The sequence below is a fragment of the Erythrolamprus reginae genome, chromosome 1 (genome assembly GCF_031021105.1).
Source record: "Erythrolamprus reginae isolate rEryReg1 chromosome 1, rEryReg1.hap1, whole genome shotgun sequence".
NCBI classification, from domain to species: domain Eukaryota; kingdom Metazoa; phylum Chordata; class Lepidosauria; order Squamata; family Dipsadidae; genus Erythrolamprus; species Erythrolamprus reginae.
Genome location: NC_091950.1, coordinates 366,941,773 through 366,968,589, shown reverse-complemented (window position 1 = coordinate 366,968,589; position 26,817 = coordinate 366,941,773). Strand labels below are relative to the sequence as shown.

The 26,817-nt window shown below is 40.4% G+C and overlaps 1 protein-coding gene across 2 annotated transcripts in view; it reads left to right on the top strand.

The window, feature by feature from the left end:
* SYT14 (synaptotagmin 14) overlaps positions 1-26,817 on the top strand; it is a 105,894-nt gene that overhangs the window by 1,186 nt on the left and 77,891 nt on the right. For both annotated transcript variants that reach the window (XM_070734492.1, XM_070734491.1), the window contains exon 2: positions 10,200-10,247. In XM_070734492.1, the coding sequence (XP_070590593.1) occupies positions 10,200-10,247 (48 nt within the window). The remainder of the gene's footprint in view (positions 1-10,199; positions 10,248-26,817) is intronic.

Below are 26,817 nucleotides of genomic sequence, written 5' to 3'. Positions count from 1 at the left end.
ATCCTTATTTTGCTGTTTTAAAAGTCTGAGGTAAAATGAGGGTTTAAGAAGGCTCTGCATTTGACTGTGTGCTTGGAAAAAAACAATACTCAGCAACCCTTTACTCCTCGTTCGTTTATTTATGTCTGTCTCCCAGAAATGTGACTTAAGTTTTCATGAGGTCAGAAGCAACGTGAGAAAATATTATTTTACTGAAAGAGTAGGCAGACGTGGTTAGTAAAGCCACAGTAACTGAATTTAAACATGCCTGGGATGAACATATATCCATCCTAAGATAAAATACAGGAAATAGTATAAGGGCAGACTAGATGGACCATGAGGTCTTTTTCTGCCATCAGTCTTTTATGTTTTTATGATCTGTTTCTCTTTCTACTCTATATACATTTGAGGAGGATTGAGAAAAAAATACCCTGAAAACAGGAATAAAAGCTTTTCATTAAAAGCAGTTGTTTGAGTGAAAGTTTTTAACGGGATTCTAAGTTAAATATTTGCAAGGAAATCAAGCATCATCTGCTTTTCCACAGGCCATTGAATTCATTATCCAATTTTCGAAATATATTTTTGAACATTCAACATTTGAATATTTAATTTGTTGCTGCCTTAAAAAGCTTGAAAACAGAAATAAAAACTGATCATTGGAAATGTCATCAGTATCTTCAAAAAAAATTGCAACGCTTGCACTTTTAACATCTTATTTGAATTTGATTTTGTAATTTAATTGTAATTTAGTTAATTATGTTTAAAAGGCTGTCCAACCCCAAATGACACTGGATAGGTTACAATTGAAAAATCAATGTACAGCAATTCAACCAAGTGAAAGAAAGAAATTCCAAACCAGACCAGTTTAAAAAAAAGCCAAAAACGGAACTACACTACATTTGGCTTAAGGCTTCATATTTACTGATTTTATTAAACTGTAAGGGGGTGGAGTCAAGTGAATTACTGAGAGGAGCTCATTCAGAGGGTAGGAATTGCAACAGACTGGATGCAACTCCTGTGTCCTGGCAAATGACAATTTTTAATTGATGAAACCTGAGCATATCTAGCCTGCTGGACAAATTGGATAGGCAGAGTTGACTAGAGATAAGAGGTCCATCAGACAGCTGTCGTAAGCCAGAGCTGAAGTTTTCTGAAAAATTTCTGTGATGTTTTGGGTGGGAGGAGACTTTGGTCTTGTTTTTATTCTTTAAAAGTGTAGATTGCTACAATTGAGATACAATTCCATCTTATACAGTATTCTGGTAGTGGAGTGGTAAGCTGCAAATATATACATGGTTGATATACCTAATTGTCTTTATTTCCATCAAAATGCAGCGGATCAGAACCTGAAGTAGGCCTATAAATGTTAGTCTGTGCATTATGCATACACAAAAGAGATTTTCAATATTCACATAATTCAACATTCATATAATAGCATGAGATTTTTATATAGCTTCTTTAGTTTCTCTGAATAATAGAATAGCAGAGTTGGAAGGGATCTTGGAAGTTTTCTGCTCAGACAGAAAACTCTATGCCATTTCAGACAAATTACTGTCCCATCTCTTCTTAAAAATTTCCAGGATTGGAGTACTCACAACTTTTGGAACAGCCATCAGTTTTGTTCAGCTGATTATTTGTTGTATCAGAAATTTTCTCAGTTCTAGGTTGTTTCTGTTTTTGATTAGTTTACATCCATTTCTTCTTGTCCTGCCTTCAGGTACTTTGGAGAACAGATTGAAACCCCCCCACCCTTTTTGGCAGCTCCTTAGACCTCTTTGAGAATGTGTTTATTTTTTCAATTTGCTCAACTACCTTATATAAACATTTAGCATACTACTTGACTCTCTGATTTATAACTAACATGAGCTCTTTGGAATTATATAATAACTATTTACATTAGTTAGCCTTAAAAATGATAATTCTTGATCAATTTAAGTAACACTATTATCTGCAATATTTTACTCAACATATATTTTATGGATGTTATATGTTAATATAATATTAGTACATTGCACATACCTCCTGGTTGAAGTGGGCAACAGTATTTATCAATTGTGGTTTGTAAAGGACAGCATAAGAATGCTTGGGGCAGAGTTTAGATTAGGTTGCATTGTGGTATATGAGTTGAAATACAGAAACTGACCAGATTGAATTTACCATTAGTATGAAATTCTACATGTGTGACAGATACAACTAAGATTAATAATTTAGTAACCCTTGTAATTTAGTAAAAGAAATGTTACATAAACTGCATTTCCTTTTCCCATCTCAGTAATTAAATCTCCAATGCATGTATCCTGCCATGATAGGGTTATATGTGATTATTTTTCAGGTTTTGCATTTGTCTTATTTGGTCCTGATTGTCATATTTATTAGCTTTGTGCATTTACTCTTGTGATTATTAAATCCCATTATATTAAATTCTATTATATTAAGATGTCTCTAGTTGAACTTAATTCCTGTTATCTATGTGGGGACATTCTTGCTGTTTTCTTGGCAACAGTATGGAAATAATTTGTCATTGTCTTCTTTTTGGATATTATTATTATTATTATTATTATTATTATTAATCAGATTTGTATGCCGCCCCTCTCCGTAGACTCGGGGCGGCTAACAACAATAATAATACGATGTAAACAAATCTAATATTTAAGTTAATTTTAAAAAAATCCAATTTAAGAAACCAATCATACATACTGACATACCATGCATAAATTTTATAAGCCTAGGGGGAAGGGAAAGTCTCAATTCCACCATGCCTGACGACAGAGGTGGGTTTTAAGGAACTTATGAAAGGCAATGAGGGTGGGGGCAACTCTGATATCTGGGGGGAGTTGGTTCCAAAGGGTCGGGGCCGCCACAGAGAAGGCTCTTCCCCTGGGTCCTGCCAAACGACATTGTTTAGTTGACGAGACCTGGAGAAGGCCAACTCTGTGAGACCTAACTGGTCGCTGGGATTCATGCGGCAGAAGGCAGTCCCAGAGATATTCTGGTCCGGTGCCATGAAGGGCTTTTTAGGTCATAACCAACACTTTGAATTGTGACCGGAAACTGATCGGCAACCAATGCAGACTGCGGAGTGTTGGTGTAACATGGGCATATTTAGGAAAGCCCTTGATAGCTCTCGCAGCTGCATTCTGCACGATCTGAAGTTTCCGAACACTTTTCAAAGGTAGCCCCATGTAGAGAGCATTACAGTAGTCGAGCCTCGAGGTGATGAAGGCATGAGTGACTGTGAGCAGTGACTCCTGGTCCAAATAGGGCCGCAACTGGTGCACCAGGCGAACCTGGGCAAACGCCCCCCTCGCCACAGCTGAAAGATATTTCTCTAATGTGAGCTGTGGGTCGAGGAGGATGCCCAAGTTGCGGACCCTCTCTGAGGGGGTTAGTGATCTCCCCCCCCAGGGTAATGGATGGACAGATGGGGTTGTCCTTGGGAGGCAAAACCCTCAGCCACTCCGTCTTATCAGGGTTGAGTTTGAGTCTGTTGACACCCATCCAGACCCCAACAGCCTCCAGGCACTGGCACATCACTTCCACTGCTTCTTTGACTTGTCAATACAGTAGTACCTCGACATACGAGCTGCTCCACATGCGAGTATTCCAAGATACGAGCCACGAACGAAATTTCTGTTCGACACCCGAGCTCAAATTCGGGATACAACCCGAACTTCCGCTAGTTGGCTTCCAGGTATCTCAGCGCGAAAAAAAAGTCTCGTCTCGGTGGTGTCAGTGTTTAGAGTGAGTGTATATTTGTGTGCATCATGGGTCCCAAAAAAGTGTCCGCTAGTGGAAAGGTCGCTGAGAAGAAGAAGAAGATGATGATATCCATAGAAACGAAGCAGGAGATAATTAATTTACACGATAAAGGGACTCGTGTTATTGAACTTGCAAGGATGTTCAAACGCAGTACAGTAAGACCTCACCTATCGCTGGTGTTACTTTCCAGAACCGGCCGCGATAGGTGAAATCCGCGATGGGGAATTTATCGACTGATAGTACTTATTTAAGTATTTATATTGTAATTGTTTGGTAAGTTTTCATTGTTTTAAGTGTTTATAAACCCTTCCCACACAGTATTTATTTTAGATACAGTATTTAAATACAGTATTTACAATTTTAGATATTTTTTTTTTGAAAAACCTGCCGATCGAGTTTCGCTGGCTGTTTAAATCTGCCAATCGACTTCCTTAGAAACCAGCGAACCAGCGAAGTTCTGCGAATGATTTTTCTCATTAATATTTCTTGAAAACCCGCGATGAAGTGAAGCCGCAGTAGGTGAAGCGCAATATAGCGAGGGACTACTGTACGTCCACCATTTGTTCGATCCTTAAGCAGAAGGACATCCTTAAAGGTGTTAAAGCAGCAAAAGGTGCGACGATATTTTCCCAACTTAGGACGTCTGTTCATGAAGAGATGGAGAGGTTATTGTTAATTTGGATAAAAGAAAAGGAGCTGGCAGGAGATACAATAACAGAGTTGATCATCAGCGAGAAGGCTCGTGCGATATTCTCTGACCTAAAGAAAAATGAAGCATCCTTGTTGGGAGATCCAGACGAGTTCAAGGCAAGTCATGGGTGGCTTGACAAGTTCAGAAAAAGAAGTGGCATTCACTCGGTAGTTAGGCATGGGGAGGCAGTGAGTGCAGACATCAAGGCAGCAGAGGAGTTTATTATGCGTTTCGCTAGCCTGGTTGAAAAAGAAGGCTATGTCTCGCAACAGATATTTAACTGTGATGAGACTGGCCTGTTTTGGAAGAAAATGCCCCGTAGGACTTTCATTACTGCCGAGGAAAAGCACATGCCAGGACATAAGCCCATGAAGGACCGTCTAACCCTTGCATTGTGTGCAAACGCGTCGGGTGACTGTAAAGTAAAGCCACTTCTCGTGTACTATTCTGAGAATCCTCACGCGTTCAATATGCACAAAATCCTAAAGGAAAAACTCCATGTCATGTGGCGCTCCAATGCAAGGGCATGGGTAACGAGGCAGTTCTTCGTGGACTGGGTAAATCTTGTTTTTGGTCCTACGGTGAAGAAATATCTTTTGAATAATAAACTCCCCCTACGTGCCTTACTGTTGCTCGACAATGCTCCAGGCCACCCACCCGCTCTTCAAGAGGACATCCTTCAAGAATTTCAGTTTGTAAAGGTTTTCTTCCTCCCACCCTGCAATCCTGCAACCAATGGATCAGCAGGTCATAGCTAACTTCAAGAGGCTGTACACGAAGCATCTGTTCCGCCGATGTTTCGACGTAACAGAAAACACCAACTTGACACTGCGTGAGTTTGGGAAGGATCATTTTAATATCGTTTCTTGCCTTAGCATCATTGACCTTGCTTGGCAAGAAGTGTCAAGGCGAAACTTGAACTTGGCGTGGAAGAAGTTGTGGCCTGCTGCTGTTGCACCAAGGGACTCTGCTGAGCCCGAGGGAGAGACCGAGGACATCACCGAGACTGACACCCCGTTGGAGGAGATTGTGTCACTCGGTAAGTGTATGGATCTGGAGGTAGATGAGGGTGACATCAATGAGCTTGTCGAGGAGCATGAAGAACTGCTCTCTACAGAGGACCTGAAGGCGCTCCATGAGATGCAACAGACGGAGACGAGCCAAGAGATGAGCAGTAGTGAGGAAGAGGTACAGGAGCCGCAGGAAGTCATTCCTACCAGTGAAATAAAAGCGATGCTAGCGCAGTGGGAGAACGTTGTTGGTTTCATCGAAAAAAATCATCCAGAGAATGTAGCTACGAGTCATTCAGCAGCATTTTTCAATGACACTTCGTTGACTCACTTTCGCAACATTTTGAAAAGCAGGCAAAAGCAGATGTCATTGGATAAATTTCTTATGAAAAGAACTGCTCCAAGTGAAAGTGCAGCCAAAAAGGCAAAAACAGATGATTAGGCTACTGTATGTACATATGTAAATTTCAAAGTTTAAGAAAGTTTACAAGTTAAGTGTAAGAAACTTTATTGTTCATTTATATGTACATGTACATTTCTTAATTAAAAACATGTCTTTTTTCATAATTTAGACTAACTTTGGGACTTTTTTGAGGGCTGGAACCAATTAGAATTATTTATGTTAATTCCTATGGGGAAAAGTCGTTCGAGATACGAGTTGATCGACTTACGAGCCCAGGTCCGGAACGAATTAAATTCGTATGTCGAGGTACTACTGTATAGCCTATGGCCATGATTTCTCTGATAATCTCTCATTTGACTATCAGCTGGCCCTGACTCTACTTAGCCCAGACAAAATAAGCAAGGTGCTACTATGCTAAGATTTCATTATATTACTTCCTGAAAAATTAATAAAGTTATTAAACATTAAATGTCATTTTTAGTTCTTTCTGTAATTTCTATAATTTCAGTTTTTTTCAATAAATGGATCTTATTTATGTGTTGAACTAATTAAGAACCATTTCAATATATATTACTCTATTGGGAAATCCCAGTATCAGTGCAAGGTCATAGAGCAAAAAAGCAATATTTTAAGGACTTTCTTAAATGACAGCCTAATATAATGTAATAAACATAATAAACAGCAGATTTAAAACAAAGGAATAATATCCTACAGGACCGAAGCAAACAGAACAAAAATATTCAAGGTCCCACAAGATACCATAATGATATGTGGCCTGAGGTATACTCTATTGGTTATAGTAATTGGAGAGAAACAGTCCATTCAGCACTTGCTAGAAGATACAAAAAGTTTCCATAGTCATGAGCACTGTTCCCTCTAAGGTGTGCACCTGCGTGCTGGTGCACCCAAAACCCAATCATGGCACAGCCATGCAGCGGGGCGCCATTTCTCCCTGCCGGACAGCTTATCTGCCCCTCCCAAGTTGTCTTGCATGGAGAAACCCTCATGGGCTCTGAGCCCCACTCGACTTCTCCGGCTCTGGGGTAGGACCATGCCTAGTCACCCACCCCTGCTGATTTTCTTCCCGCTTCCTGGCGCCGAGTGGGTTCTGAGGTGAACTCAAGGGCAAAAAACCCCAGGAAGCCTGTTTGGAATGGAGGATTCTCTTGAGGTAGATGGTGGGGAGTTGGGGGGAGTGGCGAAGGCTTTTTTGCGTTGAATGGCATGCGCGTGCGAGCTCCCCATTCTGCTTTTGGCCGTCTACACACACAGACACACACACAAACACACACCCTCCTCGCTTCTCCCATCCCCGGCGCATGGCAGGGCGCAAAAGTTGATTGCTTTCCGCAAGGGCCAGCCAGGGGTTCCACAACTTAATGAGAGAGAGAGAAAAAAACCAACCGACCAGGAGCAGCAGCAGCCCTCACCACCTCCTCCGCCTTACTTCGCTTTTGCCTCTGGCTCCTCCCAGAACGCCGTTCTCTCAGGCAGATTCTCTTCTTCCAGGTCTCTCTCATTTTTGTGTACCTGTCCCTCCCCCCCTCTTCTTTCTCTCATTTGTTTCTCCTGCCTTTTTGCTCTTATTTCTCTCAATTTCATTCCTGTTTTTCTCTCTCTTTCCTCTTCCTCTCCCTTCTCTCTCTCATTTGTTTCCCTCTACTCCCTCTCTCATTCTCTCTCGCCCTCACCAAAAAGACACAGTGAATGGAGGATCGGCAGGGGTGGGCATGGTCCAGAGAGCCAGAGCAGCCGGGCGGTGCAGGGCTCTGACCCACGGGGGTTTCTCCCTGCCCCCATACGAATTTCAGACTTCTTCCCTCCCTCTAAATAGCACATTTACCTAATCCCAAATTTGAAAATTATTTCAGACCATCTAACATTTAGCCAATTAATACTTATCTACATTTCTTACTTAATTATTAATCTTAAATTTCAGTCAATTTGAGAAAAAAAGGGGAAAAAATCTAAATATTCTCTATTTTCAATCAAAAATCATTAACATCATTAATTTCCCCAACAATTCTAAATTCAATTCCATTTATGCATTAATCCAAATCAGTATCACCTACTACATATCTTTTATAATCAATACTTCTAACTTTATTAAAACAGATCAGCAATTCCTAAATTCATATATCTAAATAGAAAAAATAATTAAAGTTAAAAAAAGAGCAAACAAAACAATACTCCAAGCTTAATGAACCCTTCTCAAACTCCAAATTCTTTAATCTGAGCAAAACTTTGAACCGAACTCTTTTCTTTTTTCTTTTTTGTATCCCTTTTAATCCTCTTTACGTTTAATTCTTTTAATTCTTCCTTCTGGGAAGGAAGGACTTTGTTAGAAAAATAAAGGGGTTATTGGATCAAACTTTGGACAATTGACAACGTAGTTATGATGGTGACAATGTCCCAGGGTTACGTGAACATCTTTTGGCATCTTCTGACAAGCAACTGCAGGGATTCACTTAACGACTGTGGCAAGAAAGGTGGTAAAGTGAGGCAGAACTCATTTAATAACTGTCTTACTCAGGAGATAGAAACGTTGGCCTCCATTGGGGTCAGAACAGAAGTCGAGGATTATCTGTCTGGCAGTGCACTCTTTTAGAAGCAGATCAGGAGTCCATTTTGAAGCATCTAGGGAAGAAGGCAGGTTGTCCTTGACTTACAATGGTTCATTTACTGACCATTCAAGGTCGCAACGGCCCTGAAAAAAGTGACTTATGCCCCTTTTTCACACTTACAACCTTCACAGCAGCCCCACGATCGCATGATCAAAACTTGGCCACCGTTTCATATTTATGACCGTTGCTGTGTCTTGAGGTCATGTGACCCCCTTTTGCGACTGTCTCACAAGCAAAGACAATGGGGGAGGGGGGCGGAGAAGCCAGAATCGCTTAACGACCGGGTTTCTAACCGATCCACACCCAGGAATGAAAATGTGCCACTTAGACATTATACTTTTCCGCCCACACCGAAAAAAACCTAGAGGGAACATTGGTCATGAGTATGCTCTTGTGATTCACTATTGTGTTTATTCTTCCTTATTGCCAGTTTTATACAAAACTTTGAAATGCTCTCATTTCCTTATTTCTGATTAGCAAAATAAGATAAATCAACAGAAGAAGCAATTGTATTTTCTGACATCAGCCCTGAAATAACACACGTGGCCAAGTATCCCAGAAGTGGCTCAGGTTTAGCATTAAACACTGACTTTGAAGTGAACATGCTATGTCAGCTATTGTACTATATTTTTCTCAGGTTTGACAGGAGTTTGTAATTAGAAGTTTATAATTCTTAAATCTCTTCTGGATAAGTCCAACAAACAAACAAACAAACCATCAAATAATTGTATTGTTTTATTTATGAAAATGCATGTATGTGTATCTTGAATATCTATATGTAATGTACGTACAGTATATATTTGTATTTGTGTTTTATAATGCTATTACAAGTTTACATTATCCGGATTGCTAATTGTAATTTATTATTATTATAGCCTGAATAAGCTTTTTTTATAAGTAGTACTCAACTTACATGCATAACAGACCCTACAATTTCAGTCTTGATCATTGTATATAGTGAAGCATTATGTGACCATGCCTGATTCTATTACATATTTTGTATTAAGCAAGGGTTCTGGGTATGGCATGAGAAAATTACTGAGTTACTAAGCATGCGTTGATCCAAGAATTTGGGAACCTCTAATCCATAATTCTTGTAGAATGTTTGCTGGCAAATCCTCTACAGTTTAAACAGCTTAATGGATTTAGCTTTTTTATTAATAGTTGTTTATTGTTAAGTAGCTAATTTTATTAATAATTGTATGATTCCTAATTTAAGCAGAAATGTGAAAATATTGCTTAAATTTGATATGTTAGTATTTCAAAACCCAAATAATTCAAATGGCATCAATACCAATGATATTCCTGCTTTTATTTCTTTCTCCATACCCTATGTCCAACTTTTCTTGTTTTCTGTGCACATCTAAGCAATTAAAGGAGGAAATGTGACAGGTCAGGTTAAAATAATATCTATATCAAAGTAAGAGTAATTTGCTTAGCTAGGAACTTAGGAAATATTGTCTATACTGTAAATGTTTACTTAAGTTGCATAATGCTTGTTTAGGAAACAGATTGGTTTAATATAAGGTACAATTTATATACAGTGTTTGAAATTTATGTAAAATGTCTTCAGATATGGAACCAATAACTACTATAATTTGAATTTTTGATTTTTCTAAATTATTTTTCTAAATTATAAAGTAATTTTTGATGACTGAATATAGACTTCAACAAGAATATAAATACTGTAATTATTTATAATATCCTTCTATTTCTCAATGTTTTTTCAACAGGTGGAGAGAGAACTTGTGGTGTACATGAACTAATTTGCATTAGAAAAGGTAAACATAATTTTAAATATTTTAAAAAATTCTGCCTCATTGCATGTGATTCATTAAGAACTGGCTATTATATAAATTAATAGTTATTAAATCAGGTATTCATATTTTCAAGAATTGAAATTACATTTAATCCAGTTTTCATTTTAGCCATTATTATTATTGTTACTAATTATACTTCATGGTAAAGAGAAAACATTGACCACCTTATTCGTAAACTACAAAAGTTTGGAATGGTCCTCAGGGGAGGCAGAGGAGGGCGACCTATTACAGTGGTGTTGGGTAACAGTAAATACGGGAGGCAAGGGGGGGGGGTCTGGCACAGCAAATCCAGCCAGGACAGCGCCCGCTCTGGATGAGCACTCTTTACTTTAATAATTGGACTTATATGCTGCCCCTCTCCGTGAACTTGACCAGCCAAGGCGAACGGGTGCTGGCGGAGTTGCCCACTGCCTCTGCCTTTTAGGAGGACGAGACATCAGGTAGTTCAAGGGGTTCTGGCAGCACCTTCCTGCCTCATGAAGAAGGTGAAGGTCTGTGCTCTCCAGCTTGGGGAGTGCACAGCTGGGTGGAACACTTGTTGTCTGGTCCTGCTAAAGGTGCGAGAGGATGCGCCTCTTGTCGCTCGAGGTATTGGCTGTCTCTCTCCCCCTCTTCTTTCTTTCTCTCTGTCAGTCTGTGCATCGGGAAAGAGGACCAGAGTGAGAAAGCAAGAACGATTGCCATTGTCAGTTGCCAGGCTTCCAGAGGGCTGTTGGATGCCTCCTCTTTACTTGGCTTTACTAATTTACTAATTAATCATCAAGGCTGTCATTAGTATTTATTTATTTTGTGGTTGTTTTTTATTGTTTTAGTGCTTTTTAAATTGTTTAAATTGTTTATAATTTTAGAATTGAAAACTACCTAGCATTCCCTTGGTTGTATTGGGAATTGGGTAGTTATACAGATAAATAAATGAAATGATAAATAAATTATATTATTATAGCTGTTCCAATAAAAGTAGTTTTAGACCAATATAGAATTGGTTTCTTAGTCTGGTTTGTCCTATAAGGCTTATGGAATAGATGTAATAATAGCTACTATGCAAGCCATGATGTGCCAACAATAAGCTCAGGGTGATTTAGAACAACAGTTGCAGAAATAATCATGCCAATCTGATCAGTAAGGCCTTGAACACTTTTAGCTGTGTTTTACCAGGAGCTGCTGGGAATAAAGTTCAGGGTGCAATTTCAGCACTAGTTTAATTTTCATAAGCTTATCCAAAATGGTTTTGAGATCATAGTTTTATGGTAGAGGAAGTTGGGAGAATGTCAAGAAGCCTTGAATCATCTCAGAAAGTTTGCCAATTAGTCCTGAAATGTGGACTTTCCAGGAAGTGTGTGATTGCATACTTTTAGTGCAATTTATTACCATTATGCCAGAGACAGTATAGCTTTGGTTCTTGAATACTGTCTGAGTAGCTCTAATCAAGATTTACTACCATTTATTAGCTCACCGTGCTAGTGTTTATGGATATGCAAGAAGTAGGAAGGGAGTCACTCTTGGGAAGGTAGCTGTTCACTGACTAAAACTCAGCTAGATACATCAGCCAAAGAGTCCCACTTAGAGCCATCTCTGCAATAAGAAGGGGTACTTATCGCCAAACTGCAAGGCGTAGTTGACCAAAGGACCTTCTAAAGGCAGTAAAGGAAAAATATTAGTGGTCAAATTGGGACTTCTTTTCTCAGAACATCCCCAGATATAAACACCCTTAAAACACTAAGCCAGTTTTTTAAAAATCCATTTGAAATAAGTTTTGAAACTTTCCTGAAACAATTTTTTAAAATTTTGTGGAAAGTAGACAATTTATCCCAAGGTTGATCTATGTCGCCGTCTCATCCAGTTTTTGAACAAGGTTCATAGCTTCTGCATCAGTGGAATATAATTTTAAATGATTAATATAAAGTTGAGGAAAATGGAAGAATGTAAAGAAAATGTGTTTTCTACCCTCTGCCCTTTCAACATCTACTTTCCCTCTTACTTTCCTACATGAAGTCCCTATCATGTTCCACAATGCCTATTTATGATTCCTGAGGTTGAAAAGTTTTTCATCACTTATGCAAACAGCAGAGCACTCTTTCTCAATTTGTGCTGTTCGGTAGAGAAAAAATAGTATACATTTTGAACTTGATAAATTAAAATGATTTCTTCATTAAAATATTTTACAGGAAAAGAAGAACTAGTTTATTCAGTGGCATTTTTCACTCCTTTTCTTCTAATCTTAACCACCACCAGTCTGTTGTGACACTCGGTTCCAAAAGCACAAGCCCCATTAAGCTTTGTTTGATTAATAGAATTAATCATGTAGTTATGTAGATGTAGATCATGTAGTGTAGTCCAAACTTAGCTTTGGCTGAAGTTATTCTTCCTCTTTCAAATATAAATGAAAATAAGTAGAAATATATTCAAAATATGTTAATAAATCCGAGGTTTTTCAGAATAATAGATTCTATGTCATAAGTTGAACAACAAACAAACAAATAACAAATTTAAGTAATACATAACTAAAATAGGGGTTTCATATATAAAGTCATGTGATAAATTTGCAACAAAGAAAATAAGGAATAAATTCCTTTCTGTTCCTGGCTGTTGATTAATGCCCACTGTCAACTCTTTCATACTGTCATTCAGATTCTCCGTACTGAAGGAGCGGGTCCAGCAGTCACGTGGGTTGCTCCTGTCCAATCCGATGGGACTGAGCCTAGTATTAAAAAAGCCTGCTGGATCCGCCCCTTCCCCAGAATTCGCTCAGTCCCGCATCCAGCGGTATCGTGAAGGCTCGTTCCAACTACTAACACCTTCCCTTCGATTCCTTCTCTTCTAAAATAAGTAAGAAATATTTTCCTTCCATTCTGCTTGCCTACATTGTCGCCAGCCGTCGTCGGCTAGGCTTCCCTCAGGGGAGAAGTCTGCAGCGCAGCTTTCCGCGGCTTTTTCCCTCGCCGCTAGCTTGCAGCTGCCGCCGGCTTGGATTGCTTCACAATCCTCTCGGCTTGGAGGTTTTTGTTAGGCAAGCTTTTGTTACTCTAAGGGCTATTACCTCCCGCGGTGTGAGACTCCTTCAAGCTCTCTTGTTAGTCTCCTGGACTTAGTTTATCGGTCTCATTAGATCTAACGGAGCGGTTTATTTTGGCGCGAAGGTCCATGCGCCCTTTAAGTTGCACTTTCGGTTTGGCCTTTTAGCCAGCCGTTTAGTGCTTTTCAGTCCACTGCTTGATCCTGGAGTGGGCTTTGAGTCTCTCAGGCTAAATTCTCCACCGGCTGCGCCTCCAACCAGTGTGCCTTGGTTACTTTATTTAAGTTCAGGGAGGCCTGCCACGCTGCATTTGAGGACACGAACTCTGGTCCCGTCCAGATTGCCCTTAAGTCGCAGTAGCTCCTGGGTCTAGGAGCAGGATCCCATTCCTCTTGGGAAAGCTTTTTAAAAGAACTTCTCCCCCCAAAGATTTTTGGCTCAAGTCTTGTCTTCTGTAAACATTTCAGACTATGACTTCTTTTCCCAAGAGAGGCACAACTAAAAGTCCCAGAGAGGCTAGGCCTACAGGCAATGAGATTACTAGTATTCCCCAGGCCTCCTCATCCTCCTCTTCAGGAGCCCACTCTTTGGCCAAGTCCACCAGGGCTGAGAAGAGAAGGGACCTAGCCCTTCAAAAAATACATGATAAATCAGCAAAACGTTTAAAAGTGCAGGCCCAAGTGCACATCAATCCTGACCCCCCAGTGGCTCCTAACCTGCCTCTTTCTGGTGTCACTGTGTTATCTCTGGATGAGCCAAACCTAAACAGACCCCAACCTAACCTATGGGGCTTAGGTCCAGAGGAACCAGATATAACGGAAGATTCCTCCCAGCCAGAAACCTCTCAGGCTTTCAGGGACTCTTCTGCCATTCCTGCTGATATCTCTAATCTACCTCCGGAGTTTCAAGCTATTTTTTCTGTATTGTCTAAGGCCATTGATGCCAAACTCTCGGCCATCAATGTGCCCTCCTTGTCTCATCCACCTCCACGTCCCTCCCGTCCCTTGAGCTCTCCTTCATCCTTCAGAGCTCCAATCAATGAGGATTCAGATTCTTCCCAGGAAGACGATGAGGACGGATATGTAGAAGGGGATGACGACCCTTTTCAAGGTCTGTCGGAAGACGAGGAATCTCAAATTAAGATTCCAGCCCCAGCTACCATTTTTCCCTCTCAACTTTTCAAATCTCTTCTTCTCAAGGCAAGAGTATCCGCTGGCCAGGAAAAGCAGGCTACTCCTTCCACAGATCCTCCGGAGGAGAACTTACCCTACTTCATGGAAGAACAGGAAGATAACGAGGTAATTCCTATGCCAAAATTGTTCAAGGATGCCTTGCTTAAGCAGTGGGAACATCCAGCATCTGGCCTTAACCCCACTTCCAAGGACAAAAAATTATACAAGCTCTCTCCTTCATATGAAGAACTCCTAGCCTGTCCTAAGCCTGATGAACCGGTCAAAACCCTCCACTCTGCTGCAGCCATGCCTGGTGAAGCAGAGGAGGTTCTCCGTCCAGAAGACAAGCGGCTTGAGCAAATGCTCAAGAGAGGGTTCGTCGCAGACTCCTGGGCCATTAAAAGTGCCGCAGCTGCATCATTCTTTTCCAGAGCTATGCTCTTGTGGCTTCGTCAACTCCAGCAGCATCTTCCTCCCGATGATCTCAGGGGCCAACAGGACTTCAACAAGATCTTTGCTGCCGCCCAATATGTGGCAGATGCTACACTGCAATCTTCCAGATTTGCAGCCAGGTCGGTAGCGGCCTCTACAACGGCCAGAAGACTTCTATGGCTTCACCCTTGGCATGCAGGAGTAAGACAAAAGTGGCAATTAGCCATGGGTCCATTGAAACGTGATCTCCTCTTCGGAGACCTTCTGGATCCCCTTCTCACAGAAACCATGGACAAGAAAAAAGTTTTGGGGCCAACCACCAAGAAGACCACCAAAACGCAGTCCTTTCGTCGCCCAGGGCGTCAACAGGATCAGGGGCTTGTCTTTCAAAGGAATCCAGGTCAGTATTCCCCTCACTTTCGATCCCAAACTAGGAATTCCAGAGGTAGAGGATTCCGCTACCAAAGAGGAGCTTCTTCAAACAGGGCTTCCAAAAAACCTAGATGGTAAGTTACCTTCCTTTCCCATAGGCGGTCGTCTTGCCTGTTTTTCCTCCAGATGGCGCCGCTCTTGCAAGGATCCCTGGGTCATTGATATGGTAGAAAGGGGTCTCCGTTTAGAGTTTATTTCTCCCCCCCCTAAACGTTTTATTTCTTGTCCCTCTCCCAGTTCTTCCCCATCTCGTATCCGGATGGAGGAAGCTATTTCTCATTTATTATCTATCAAAGCCATTCAATTGGTCCCCTCTCTCCAGAGAGGCCGGGGTTTTTATTCCATCCTTTTTATGGTCCCTAAGACCTCTGGAGGTTGGAGAGCCATTCTGGATCTCAAAAATCTGAACCAATTCATCAAATATAGAAAATTCAAAATGCATTCCCTGACATCCATTTTAGCCGCCCTTCATCCAGGGGACTTCATGGTCTCCTTGGATCTCACAGAAGCCTATCTCCATATTCCCATTGCCAAATGCCATAGAAAATTCTTGCGTTTTGCCTTCCAGGGCAGACACTTTCAGTATAGGGCTATGCCATTTGGGCTTTCCTCGGCCCCTAGAGTCTTTACCAAACTCTTGGGATCCCTGGCGGCTCATATCCGGGCCACGCCCATCCATATTTTATGTTATTTAGATGACATTTTAATTCATGGAAATTCTAAAGATGGAGTGGCTGCAGATCTTTCTTCCACCATGTCGGTTCTACAGAACCATGGCTTTTCCATTAATTTCGGTAAGAGCCACCTTCGGCCATCCACTTCCATTCTACATCTGGGAACCATCATTAATTCAAGGATGTCCCAGGTTTTCCTCTCTCCTGAGAGAAAACACAGCATAGGGGATCTTATTTCACGTATTCTATCTCAACAATCAGCCTCCATAGTCACCCTATCCTCCCTACTGGGAAAGATGGTGTCGTGCATTGGCATTATCCCCTGGGCTCGTCTTCATGCCAGGGAACTACAGTGGCTTCTGTTACCATTCCAGAGATCGGGGCACAGCAACTCGACTCGTCGCATCGCCATTCCACCGGCAGTTCGCAGATCCCTCAAGTGGTGGACTTCTCCAGCCCTGGACAAGGGATCTCTCTTCAGGTGCCCAGACCAGTTTGTTGTCACCACAGATGCCAGCCTATCGGGATGGGGAGCCCATGCCCAGGGGTTGATAGCCCAGGGCACGTGGTCACCGGAGGAAGCTTCCAGGCCCATCAATTGGCTAGAATTGAGAGCTGTTTCTCTGGCCCTCAAAAAGTTCAAACCTCACATCCTCAACCAGCATGTTCTGATCCTTACAGACAACATAGCCACAAAAAGCCACATTTGCAGACAGGGAGGCACCAGATCCAAGGCCCTCATGAGAGAGGCCCTAAAATTAGGCCTTTGGGCGGAGAGACATCTCCAGTCACTACTAGCCGACCACATCTCGGGGAGCCTCAACGTCCAAGCGGACTGGCTTTCGCGAGCGACTATAGATCCAGGAGAGTAGAATCTCCATCAGACATTGTTCCACCAGATCTGCCTCAGGTTCGGTCAGCCAGTTCTAGACCTGTTTGCGACCGAAGCCAATGCCCAGCTTCCTCGCTTCATCTCCAGGTTTCCATCCCCGGGAGCAGAGGCAATCAATGCTCTCAGGAGTCCTTGGCCCCCAGGTCTACTGTATGCCTTCCCTCCAATTCCAATTCTCCCAGACGTGATCCACAAGATCATCCTAGAGAGGGCTCGAGTAATCCTGATCGCCCCTCACTGGCCTCGCCGGCCCTGGTTCGCGGACCTCCAATAGCTGTCCGTCCAGGACCCCTGGCGACTCCCCGTTTCGGAGGATATGTTGCGGCAGGGGGCCTCATTCCATCCAGACCCGGAGTGGTTCCACCTCACCGCCTGGCTATTATCCGGAGAGACCTAGACCTGCGAGGGTACGACCCGGACACAGTGGAAATCATCCTGAAGGCCAGAAGAGGGTCTACCAATCGGATCTACGACCATACATGGTCCAAGTTTCATCAGTGGTGCTCGCAGGAGGGTTTATCTCCCCTGTGTCTTCCCATTCATAAGATAATCTCCTTCCTCATGAAGGGTTTCCATCAAGGCCTTTCTACCAGCACCATCCGTCGCCACCTGGCAGCCATTTCTTCTGTCTTGGCAGGGCCTCGCAGGCAGCCTCTCCGCTCCTTTCCGGAAATCCAAGAATTTCTCAAAGGTATTGCCAACCTCAGGCCTTCTAAGGTCCACAGATATCCTTCCTGGGACTTGCCACGGGTTCTCCATTCCCTTACTCAGGCACCCTATGAACCCCTGAAATCAGCGTCCCTCAGGTACCTATCTTTTAAGGTAGCATTCCTGGTGGCGATTACATCCGCCCGACGCATATCTGAGTTGGCAGCTCTCTCAATCAGACAGGACCTCTGCCAGTTCCATCAGGACAAGGTGGTCCTGCGCCTGGACCCCACCTTTCTACCCAAGGTCAGTTCCATGTTCCACAGATCTCAGGATGTTGTCTTACCTTCCTTCTGTCTTCAACGGGATCATCCCCTGGCAATTAGATGGCACACTCTGGACCTGACTAGAGTGCTGAAGATTTATATTCAACGCACAGGACCCATTCGGAGGTCTGAAGCACTCTTCGTGGCCTATCATCCCAGATCCTTGGGATCCAAAGTGTCTTCAACAGTAATAGGCCGTTGGATCAGAGGGACCATCTCTAAGGCCTATGAGTCAGCTTCCCTCTCCATTCCAAAGAATATTACAGCGCACTCTACCAGGAGTGCTGCCACATCTGCCGCTTGGATGACTCAAGCCCCGTTGGAAGAAGTCTGCAAAGCAGCCACTTGGGCCTCGCCAAACTCCTTCATAAGGCACTACAAGATCGACTCTTACGCCTCAGCGGACGCTGCTTTCGGCAGAAGGGTACTCCAATCCGTTATCTCTCATGATAGCGAACTAATCCCACCCTAGGGACTTATCTATTGGGTATGTCCCACGTGACTGCTGGACCCGCTCCTTCAGTACGGAGAATAGGCGTTGATTGCTTACCTGAACGCCTCTTCTCGTACGGTGAGCGGGTACAGCAGTCACTTCCCTCCCTTTTTATGTGATTTCTATGCCTTCTATAACCTATCTTTCTTCTAATACATGAGAGTTGAACATTATTGAGCCTTCACATATGAGCCTAAGTCTACTGATTCGCGAATTCTGGGGAAGGGGCGGATCCAGCAGGCTTTTTTAATACTAGGCTCAATCCCATCGGATTGGACAGGAGCAACCCACGTGACTGCTGTACCCGCTCACCGTACGAGAAGAGGCGTTCAGGTAAGCAATCAACGCCTATTTTATGCAAGAACATATGGTGGCTAACTTTGTCATCCCGGATAATAATGGTTTGTTAGCATTTATCTTTCAATGTATATATTTTATAGTTTATAGTTTTTTGTTGTTTAATTGTTTAATTATTTGTACTAGTGGTAAGTAAGTAAGTAAAATTTTAATACATTTAACAGTAGAGAAATCTAAACAGTCAGATCATAGTTATTCATCCCTAGTCCATAGTCCTATTTTATCTTTAGTCTAAAGCAGGGGCCGGCAACCTGGTGGCAGGGCTTTCTGACAATGAGAAGAGACACAGAGACATGGAGCGAGTGAGAGCAAGACACACACACATACACACACAGATATAGAGAGAAACAGAAAGAGATGGGGAGAAAGAAAGAGAGAGAGAGAGAGAGAAATGAGAGAGGATGAGAGGGAGATAGAGAAAAAGAAAGAGATGAGAAAGCTAAAGAGAGAGGGAGATAGAGGGAGAAATAGATAGGAGGGAGAGAGAGACAGAGAGGGAGTTACCTATATCCCATAGAAAACATGAAGCTACAAAACCTGGGTAGGCGTGGCAGGGTGTGTGTGTGTCATGTGAATGGGTGAGAATGAGTGGCATCAAGTTGGCCACACACTCCCCCAGGATTTTTTGGCTCTGGGTGTTTTGTTTTCTCTGGGAAACAGACCGAAGTGATTCTTTGAATGTTTAAGGCTGCTGACCTCTGGTCTAAAGTTTCAGTTTTAACTTAGGGAAACAAAGATAAGATTACTAGGCCTATTTTACAATACTAGAAACATTGTATGTTTTGTTGGTCCTTCAGGTTCAATAATATTAGAAAGAGGGTAGATTTGATTTATCAAGGACATAACATTGGAATTATTTTAGGGTTATCTGAAAACATTTCTATAGCCATGTGGCCAGCATGACTATATACTGAGGCACATGGAATATGGTCAGCTTCCCACCAAAGTGGTACCTATTTATCTACTCATTTTTATGGAAGCTTACCCCATTGTGCAGCTCTTGGGTCTTAACTCGAGGTTTCATTTTCCCGCTGACAAGTTAAGAGTCTTTAACTGCTGAGCTACCATATCCCTATTCCACTACTGTAACATATGCTAAAATAAGCATGTTTATTATGGATTTTTTTAAAATTAATCATACCTTGCCAATAGAATCAAAGTTCATAATACATAATACATACATACCTAATAATACATAATACATACATACGTAATCAAAAATACATTATGTTTGTGGACATAATCATTAAAATGTATGAACTGGAAGCCAAGAAATCATGTATTTTTCCTCCCCCTTTTCATCTACTTTGTAGAATTTCTGCTGATTATAAATAGAGCACATGAGAGTATGAACGATGGTAGAGAACATCACAAGCGTCTTTGATATAGGTAACATCATAAAAGATCCATCCCCCAGCAAAGTAATTAAATTGTGCAGTGGAGTTTATGGCTATATAAGAAATATAGTTAATATTTCTTACCTGAACCTGAATATTTCTTTTGAAATTAGCTATGGATTAAAGTTAGACACTATACCTGTACCTGATTATTATAAAGTAGGTAGTTTTATAAATCTGGATAGATTCCAAAATTACCGTGTTTCCCCTATAAGACATGTCCTGATATTAAGGCCAACAGGGCTTTTCAGGGCATGTGTTGAAATAAGCCCCCCCACAGCAATCCCCCTTTCCCAACTACTTATGCATGCGCAGCCCACTCCGCCCCATCCCCTACCCCACCTGCCACTCCCAGATTGACCATCACCATAGAGCAGGAAGTGCACTCACAGAGCAGCCGCTGCCCTGGTTGGGGTTTGGAAGCAACAGAGCCAGAGTTTGGGGGACAGAAAGAAAGACTTCTGCTGCATGTAGCCAAAAGCAGAAGCAGCAGAAGTCTTTCTTTCTCTCTTTCTCCCAGACTCTGGCTCTGTGACTTCCAAACCCAGCCAGGGCAGCGGCTGCTCTGTGAGTGCACTTCCCACTCTATGGTGATAGTCAATCTGGGAGTGCAAATTAATAAACACTGCAAATTAATAAATCTAATTACAGTAAATACCATTGAATTTTGTGTAATATACTTCCAGATAAATTTATGTGGGATAGCAAACATCAAGACTTACAAATGAAGGTGAATATATGTGTCCCAGGATAATGTTGCAGGATCCAATCTGGGTCAATCACTGGGACCAGAGTTTTGACTTCCGAACTTTTGAATTAGCTAGAGAGAAGTTCCCCGACAATGGTCTTCAGCATGAGTCCAAAAGCTTGTAAATCAAAACCTCTGTCCCAATAACCAGATTGAACCTATTTATTTGCTTGTTTGTTTGTTTTGCCAAGTTTGTATTGGTAGTATACAAAGATATAACAATATTTGTTTTCGTAGATTTTCACGGGTATATGTATGTAGATTGTTCTGAGTTCGGGTTTTGCCCAGTGTAATAATTTGAGTGTCTATGCAGAACTCAGAACTCAGAACAATCTACAGATATAACAATGTTTATATACATGATACTAGTAAGAGAGAAACATTAGGACGGGGAACGGAAAGCATGCTGGTGCACTTATGCACACCCCTTAGTGACTTCTTAGGAATCCGGAGAGGTCAGTAGTCTAAGGGAAACGTTTTGGGGGTTAGATCCTGCAACATCAAGTTGATTGAAGTGGGATATAAGTAAATAAATAAATTTTTCCTTTCCCAAAAGACTATTTATTAATTGATTTTGCCAATGTTAAGAGGAATGTTCCAGTAATGTAGAGGAGCTGGAAAAAACACTTTTTAAAGTGTAGGTTGAATCCCTTTGAATCACTAGTTGACTTCTAATGCCATCTAATGGCTGATTCTTGAAATGTATAAAAATGTTTACCATAGAAAAACATGCCTTTTCACAATACAAGTGCACTTTAGATTTTTAAGTGAGATATTGGAAATCTCTTCAACTTCTTTCATAATTGCTGTAACATAAATAAATAAAGCAGTAAACTCTAGTTTTTCTATTGCTTTTATTCCAGTGGTTCTTTATTTGGTATTTACTGTTCCCTTAGAATTAGAACTACCTTTGTTTTAATGTCAATAATTTGCATTTTTGAATATTTGAATGTGATACTTTTTTGGCTTTATTTCACTTAGTTTTTAATTATGCTGTTATTATCATTGTTATCTATGTATATTGCCAGTGCTGGGAGATTATAGATCCAGAGGGACAAGAAAAGAATATCTCCTCTTATATCCTGAAATCTCTACACAGGTTTATTGATATTTAGTAACTCAATTCTCATCATGACCTGTGAGAAATGGATTTTGGGCTAATTCTATTTTCTTAACATTGTGAGAACCTTGTCATGTATGGATGGGTGTGCTGCCACTTTGTTAATAGAGGTTTCTTTAGTTGCAGGTAATGGAGAAGGACATAATAGTGCTTACATTATGTCCAGAGAAATAGTGACATTTTGCTTCTGTACCAGTCTTCATGACTGGTTGGCCCTTGGCATTCCAATCTTGGCCCAATATGGTGGCTTTCCTTTCAGAACTGCCTGTTGTGATCTGCCATCTCATATTTTCAACCTAGCTTAATGCCACAATTTAATAGCAGGTTGCAGTGAAGCCAGATCAAAGTTAGAAACTATCCCAAGACCAGATTAATCACTTATATATTAAGACACAGGTAGACAAAACTTCTTTCCAGAACTGTGATTCCTTCAGCCTGTTGATTGCACAGCAAGAAAAAAATGTGCCAAATTTGAGCTTTGCTCGTGCTATAAATAGTGCTTTGCATTTTATGCTTGGCAATTGCTAGATTTCTTCTCTAATGATTTCATTAGTTATTTTTAACTTCAAATTGAATTGACTTTTAAAGAGTAAGTATATTAATTGGCTATGATGGGTTTCAGATAAAGCCCATATTGGTTTCATTTGTACACAAGGTAGATAAGCTTTCACTGACATCATGAATAATTAAGGTATCAATGACATGCAGTGAGATAAATATACAAGGCCATATGCCATTGGAAATTGTGAGTCAACACTTTACGTAAGTTACATTACAGATATAATATATTTTATCTTTGTATATTGAACTATAGTTGAAATTTTAAGTGTGAAGAAAGTATTGATTTTGTGATAAAGTAGCATGTTTTCTGTTTTTTTAATTTGCAAAAGAATTAAATAAATTAATAAAATTTAGCAAATTTTAAAGTAAATCATTTTTTGTATTTCTATATTTATTAACAATGTTAAATCAAACTATTCAGGCTTCATAAAATGTTTAAAGAATACTTAGAAAATGTAGTTAGAAAATGTATCATTCATTTAAAATTTTAATAGTTTTCAGGATGCAATTTTGAATAATTATTTAGGATGTCACGATAGATGTCATCTATATAATTGGGATCAATTCCTGGCATTTAAGTTGATGAAGAGTTAATATTCCTTTTTGTAATGAATTAATACTGTTTCTGTTAAACTTAAATAGTTAAAGTTGTATTGAGGTGATACTATATACACTATAGCATAATCTACTGTACTGCACCTCATTTTTAATTTGGAAATAAAAATGCTGCTTGATGTCATTTTTCAATTGAATTATAGATTTATTAAATGTATTAATATAAAGCCATGTCTTCTATATAAAGGTTGTTTATACTCCTTAAAGATGATCCAAGTGTGCAAATTGATATAAGATAAATAACTTCCAAAGATATACATTTGTCATTAAACTGGTCTAGATGATGCTAAAGTTGTATCCTCTTTCTTGTATTCCCTTAACTCCATTAAATAGCATTAGATAAGGGGTTTATTCAAAGGACAGGTAAATATACTTGATTACAGCTTTGTAATTAATATTCTGATTGCATTAAATATGATTTGTATAATAATATAAATGTTGCTTTAATTCCTGATTGTGATCAGGACTCCTGTACTTACTGACAGGAGCACACTCTGCAATAGTGACTGTTTTGAAAGATAGTTTAATTGTTATCTGATCTAGAATACTAGTACAATTGTTTTGCTGTTTTCCTGTTACTTTCAAAGTAAGATTATCCCAGAGTGTCAGTTTCTCATGAGAAAAGGATTAGATTTAAACTTCCTTCCTAACCTTATTCAAATATGTGTTACAACTGTTAGTGGGAAAATAATTGCTTTTGGTTAAACTAGAGTCAAACTTCTAGCAAAAGTGAAAGGAGTAAAATCGTATTTGTGGTCTTACTAGTTTTTAAGACAATTCACTTGATTTCCAGTTAAATCAAACTTTAAAATGGTTGTATTCTTTTTTTCAATTTTTAAAAATATATGTTACAAACTGTGTAATGTATTCAGATCACTTTAACTATTGTTGGGAAAAACAGAATAATATTATAATAATAATAATTATTATTATTATTAATAATAATAATAATAATAATAATAATTTATTAGATTTGTATGCCGCCCCTCTCCGAATAATAATGACTGAAAAGTCTTGCCATTTATAATTTGCCGATAGAAAAAGAATATGAAGCAAAGTTGCTGCCTAAATATGAAAGAAAATGTCATATGAAAAAATGCATTCCTAGGTCTGTAGAGCAGAGATCCATAACTTAAGGATCCAGTACTAAATACCAGCTACAAAAGCTTTGAAGATGGCTGCCAGAGATCTCAAATGTTTTTATCAAATTATAACTTGGAATATGACAGATGATTTTTTGTTTGGAGTAATTATGTTGATTATATTTAATTATATCTTAAATAAATGAATCAAAATTCAGCTTTGTTTTTCAAATCCCCACAAAAAGTTAACACCCCAGTTTTAAATGCTTCAAATAATTCTTAACTACTGCTACGTCGGTATATACAGTACAACAGGCAACAGCAGACCATTGAGTAAATCTTGGATTTATGATTACATAATACATGAAAATTATTTTTTAAAGAATGTTGAATTTTTCCAAAACAATATCTTCACAGTCCAGGAATCCTGTAGCTTCAGAAGCCTTTTGTCTCCGATTGGGAGACAGTATACAGTTAGTCATTTTTAATAAGCTATGAAATCACTGATTGAGGAGATGTATGACTGCTACTTGTATTTGCAGCTGTTGCAACATCCCTGCAGTCACACAATCAGATATTGAATGCTTGGCAGCTGCCTTGTTTTTAGGTAATTGCAACCTTGGCTGTTTGCTTCTGAAAAGCAAAGACAATGGGAAGATGGCAGGGGATTCCAAAAAGCAATCATGTGACTTTTTCCCCCTAATTACCATTCAGGACTTGCCTAATGATGATCACAGGATTGCTACAACTGCTATTGTAATTCAGTGTGGTCATGGGGCACATTGTGAAGTGATGCCATCTTAATTGCCATTGGTAAACAAGGACTACTTGCATAGGAACTAAATAGCAGTAGCAGACTTATATACTGCTTTACAGTGATTTACAGCCCTTTCTATGCGGTTTACAGACAGCATATTGCTCCCCCCATCTGGGTCTGCATTTTACCCACCCCAGAAGGATGGAAGGCTGAGTCAACCTTGAGCCTGGTGGAATTTGAACTGCCAAATTGCAGACAGCTGGCAGTCAGCAGAAGTAGCCTGCAGTAGTGCACTCTAACCACTGCTTTGAGCATAAGCTAGCATACATTTTCCTTCTTCCTGAACAGCTCCACAGTTTCACATAAGGTCTTGTTAGTTCTGACGATCCTAAGATTGCTACTTGCTGTTTCTCTGGTGCTGTACAGTGTTGTAAAGTGCAGAAACCACACATAAATACATAACTACAGGCAATTGGTTTGGAGACCTGTCATGATGCAAAAAGTTTGACTGTAACTATTTTTTGGGCTCATTGGAAGAAACAGTTTGCCTTCAGTGATAGTTTGATAGAATTTATAAGCAGAAATCATTGATGGCATTGTAAAATAAGATTCAGCAATTTGTCACTGATGAAAGTGAAGTCAGATTTAAATTTTCAAATTAGACAGTAGATCCTACAGCTATTTGTCAATGTATAAATAATCACTTAGCTCCCATTTTAAGTTACAATGCATTCTGAAAAAGCTACTTATGACCCAGATGTCCTGTCTTAAGCCAAGCACGCACGCACGCGCACACACATATACAAAAGAAACAATTTATAGTTATCATGTAACAAAAAAAATTATGTGCCAATTCATGTAACCAAATTCCCACCAGTCTAGCAACTTGGATAAATAAAGAATTCCAGGGAGTCAGCACAAGAGGGTCAGGTGGTTCGGGAATCCAAGGCATAAAAGAGTTTGTGACCAATTGGTTCCCAAAAGCAAAGGCAAAGGGACGAGGTGAGGCAAAACTAGGCAAGGCGCAAAGAGGTGGAGTAACTGAAGATTGTTTCTGATTTCAGTCCTAATTCCAAGCTCCTCAGAACAGCCTGGTGTGTTTCATTTGGGACAGTAGGGCTGTTTTCTCACTAGCCTGATTGACATCCACTGCTCTTCCCTACACTCTGATCTATGTACCCTTGCATTGGAAAGGGGTGGCAGTTCCTCCTCCTCATTGCATAACAGAAGCAGCTGTTCCCTCTGTCAGCCAGCCCCCACTTATTCTGCTTGGTCAATTGGCTGTTCAGCTGATGCCAACTACTTGTCTTCCATAGATATCTCAAGAGCTAGCTCCATGTCGTTGTCAGACTCAGAATCCAAAACCTTAATGAAACTGGATTCAAAGTTCCAATATTTGAGTGCTCTCTTCTGTCACATAACCACACGTTGAGATGTTGGCAACTGGCCCGTATTTGTGGCTGCTTCCAGTATCCTGCATCATGTGATCACAATTTAGAGGTAGTCCTAGACTTGGTACTGTAATGAAGCCTGCCCATTACAGTTGTAGATCATTGAAGTAATGAAGTGAGATGTCCATGTGATCACTTTGCTCAATTACTGCTATCCCAGTTCTCTTAGAAATCGTTGCTTTAAAAATGAAAAAAAAAGAGCTGCCTTTTGAAAGGGAATATGCAGCTCCCTTCCAGGAACAGAACCAGTGTGCTGGGCTGGAAAAAAAAAGCTTAGGATCACAATGATTTATTTGAGCTTCCTTTCTCAGGGTACTGGGTTTCCTCCTCTTTCTTTCTTTCTAGTCCAGGGCAGTGAGGT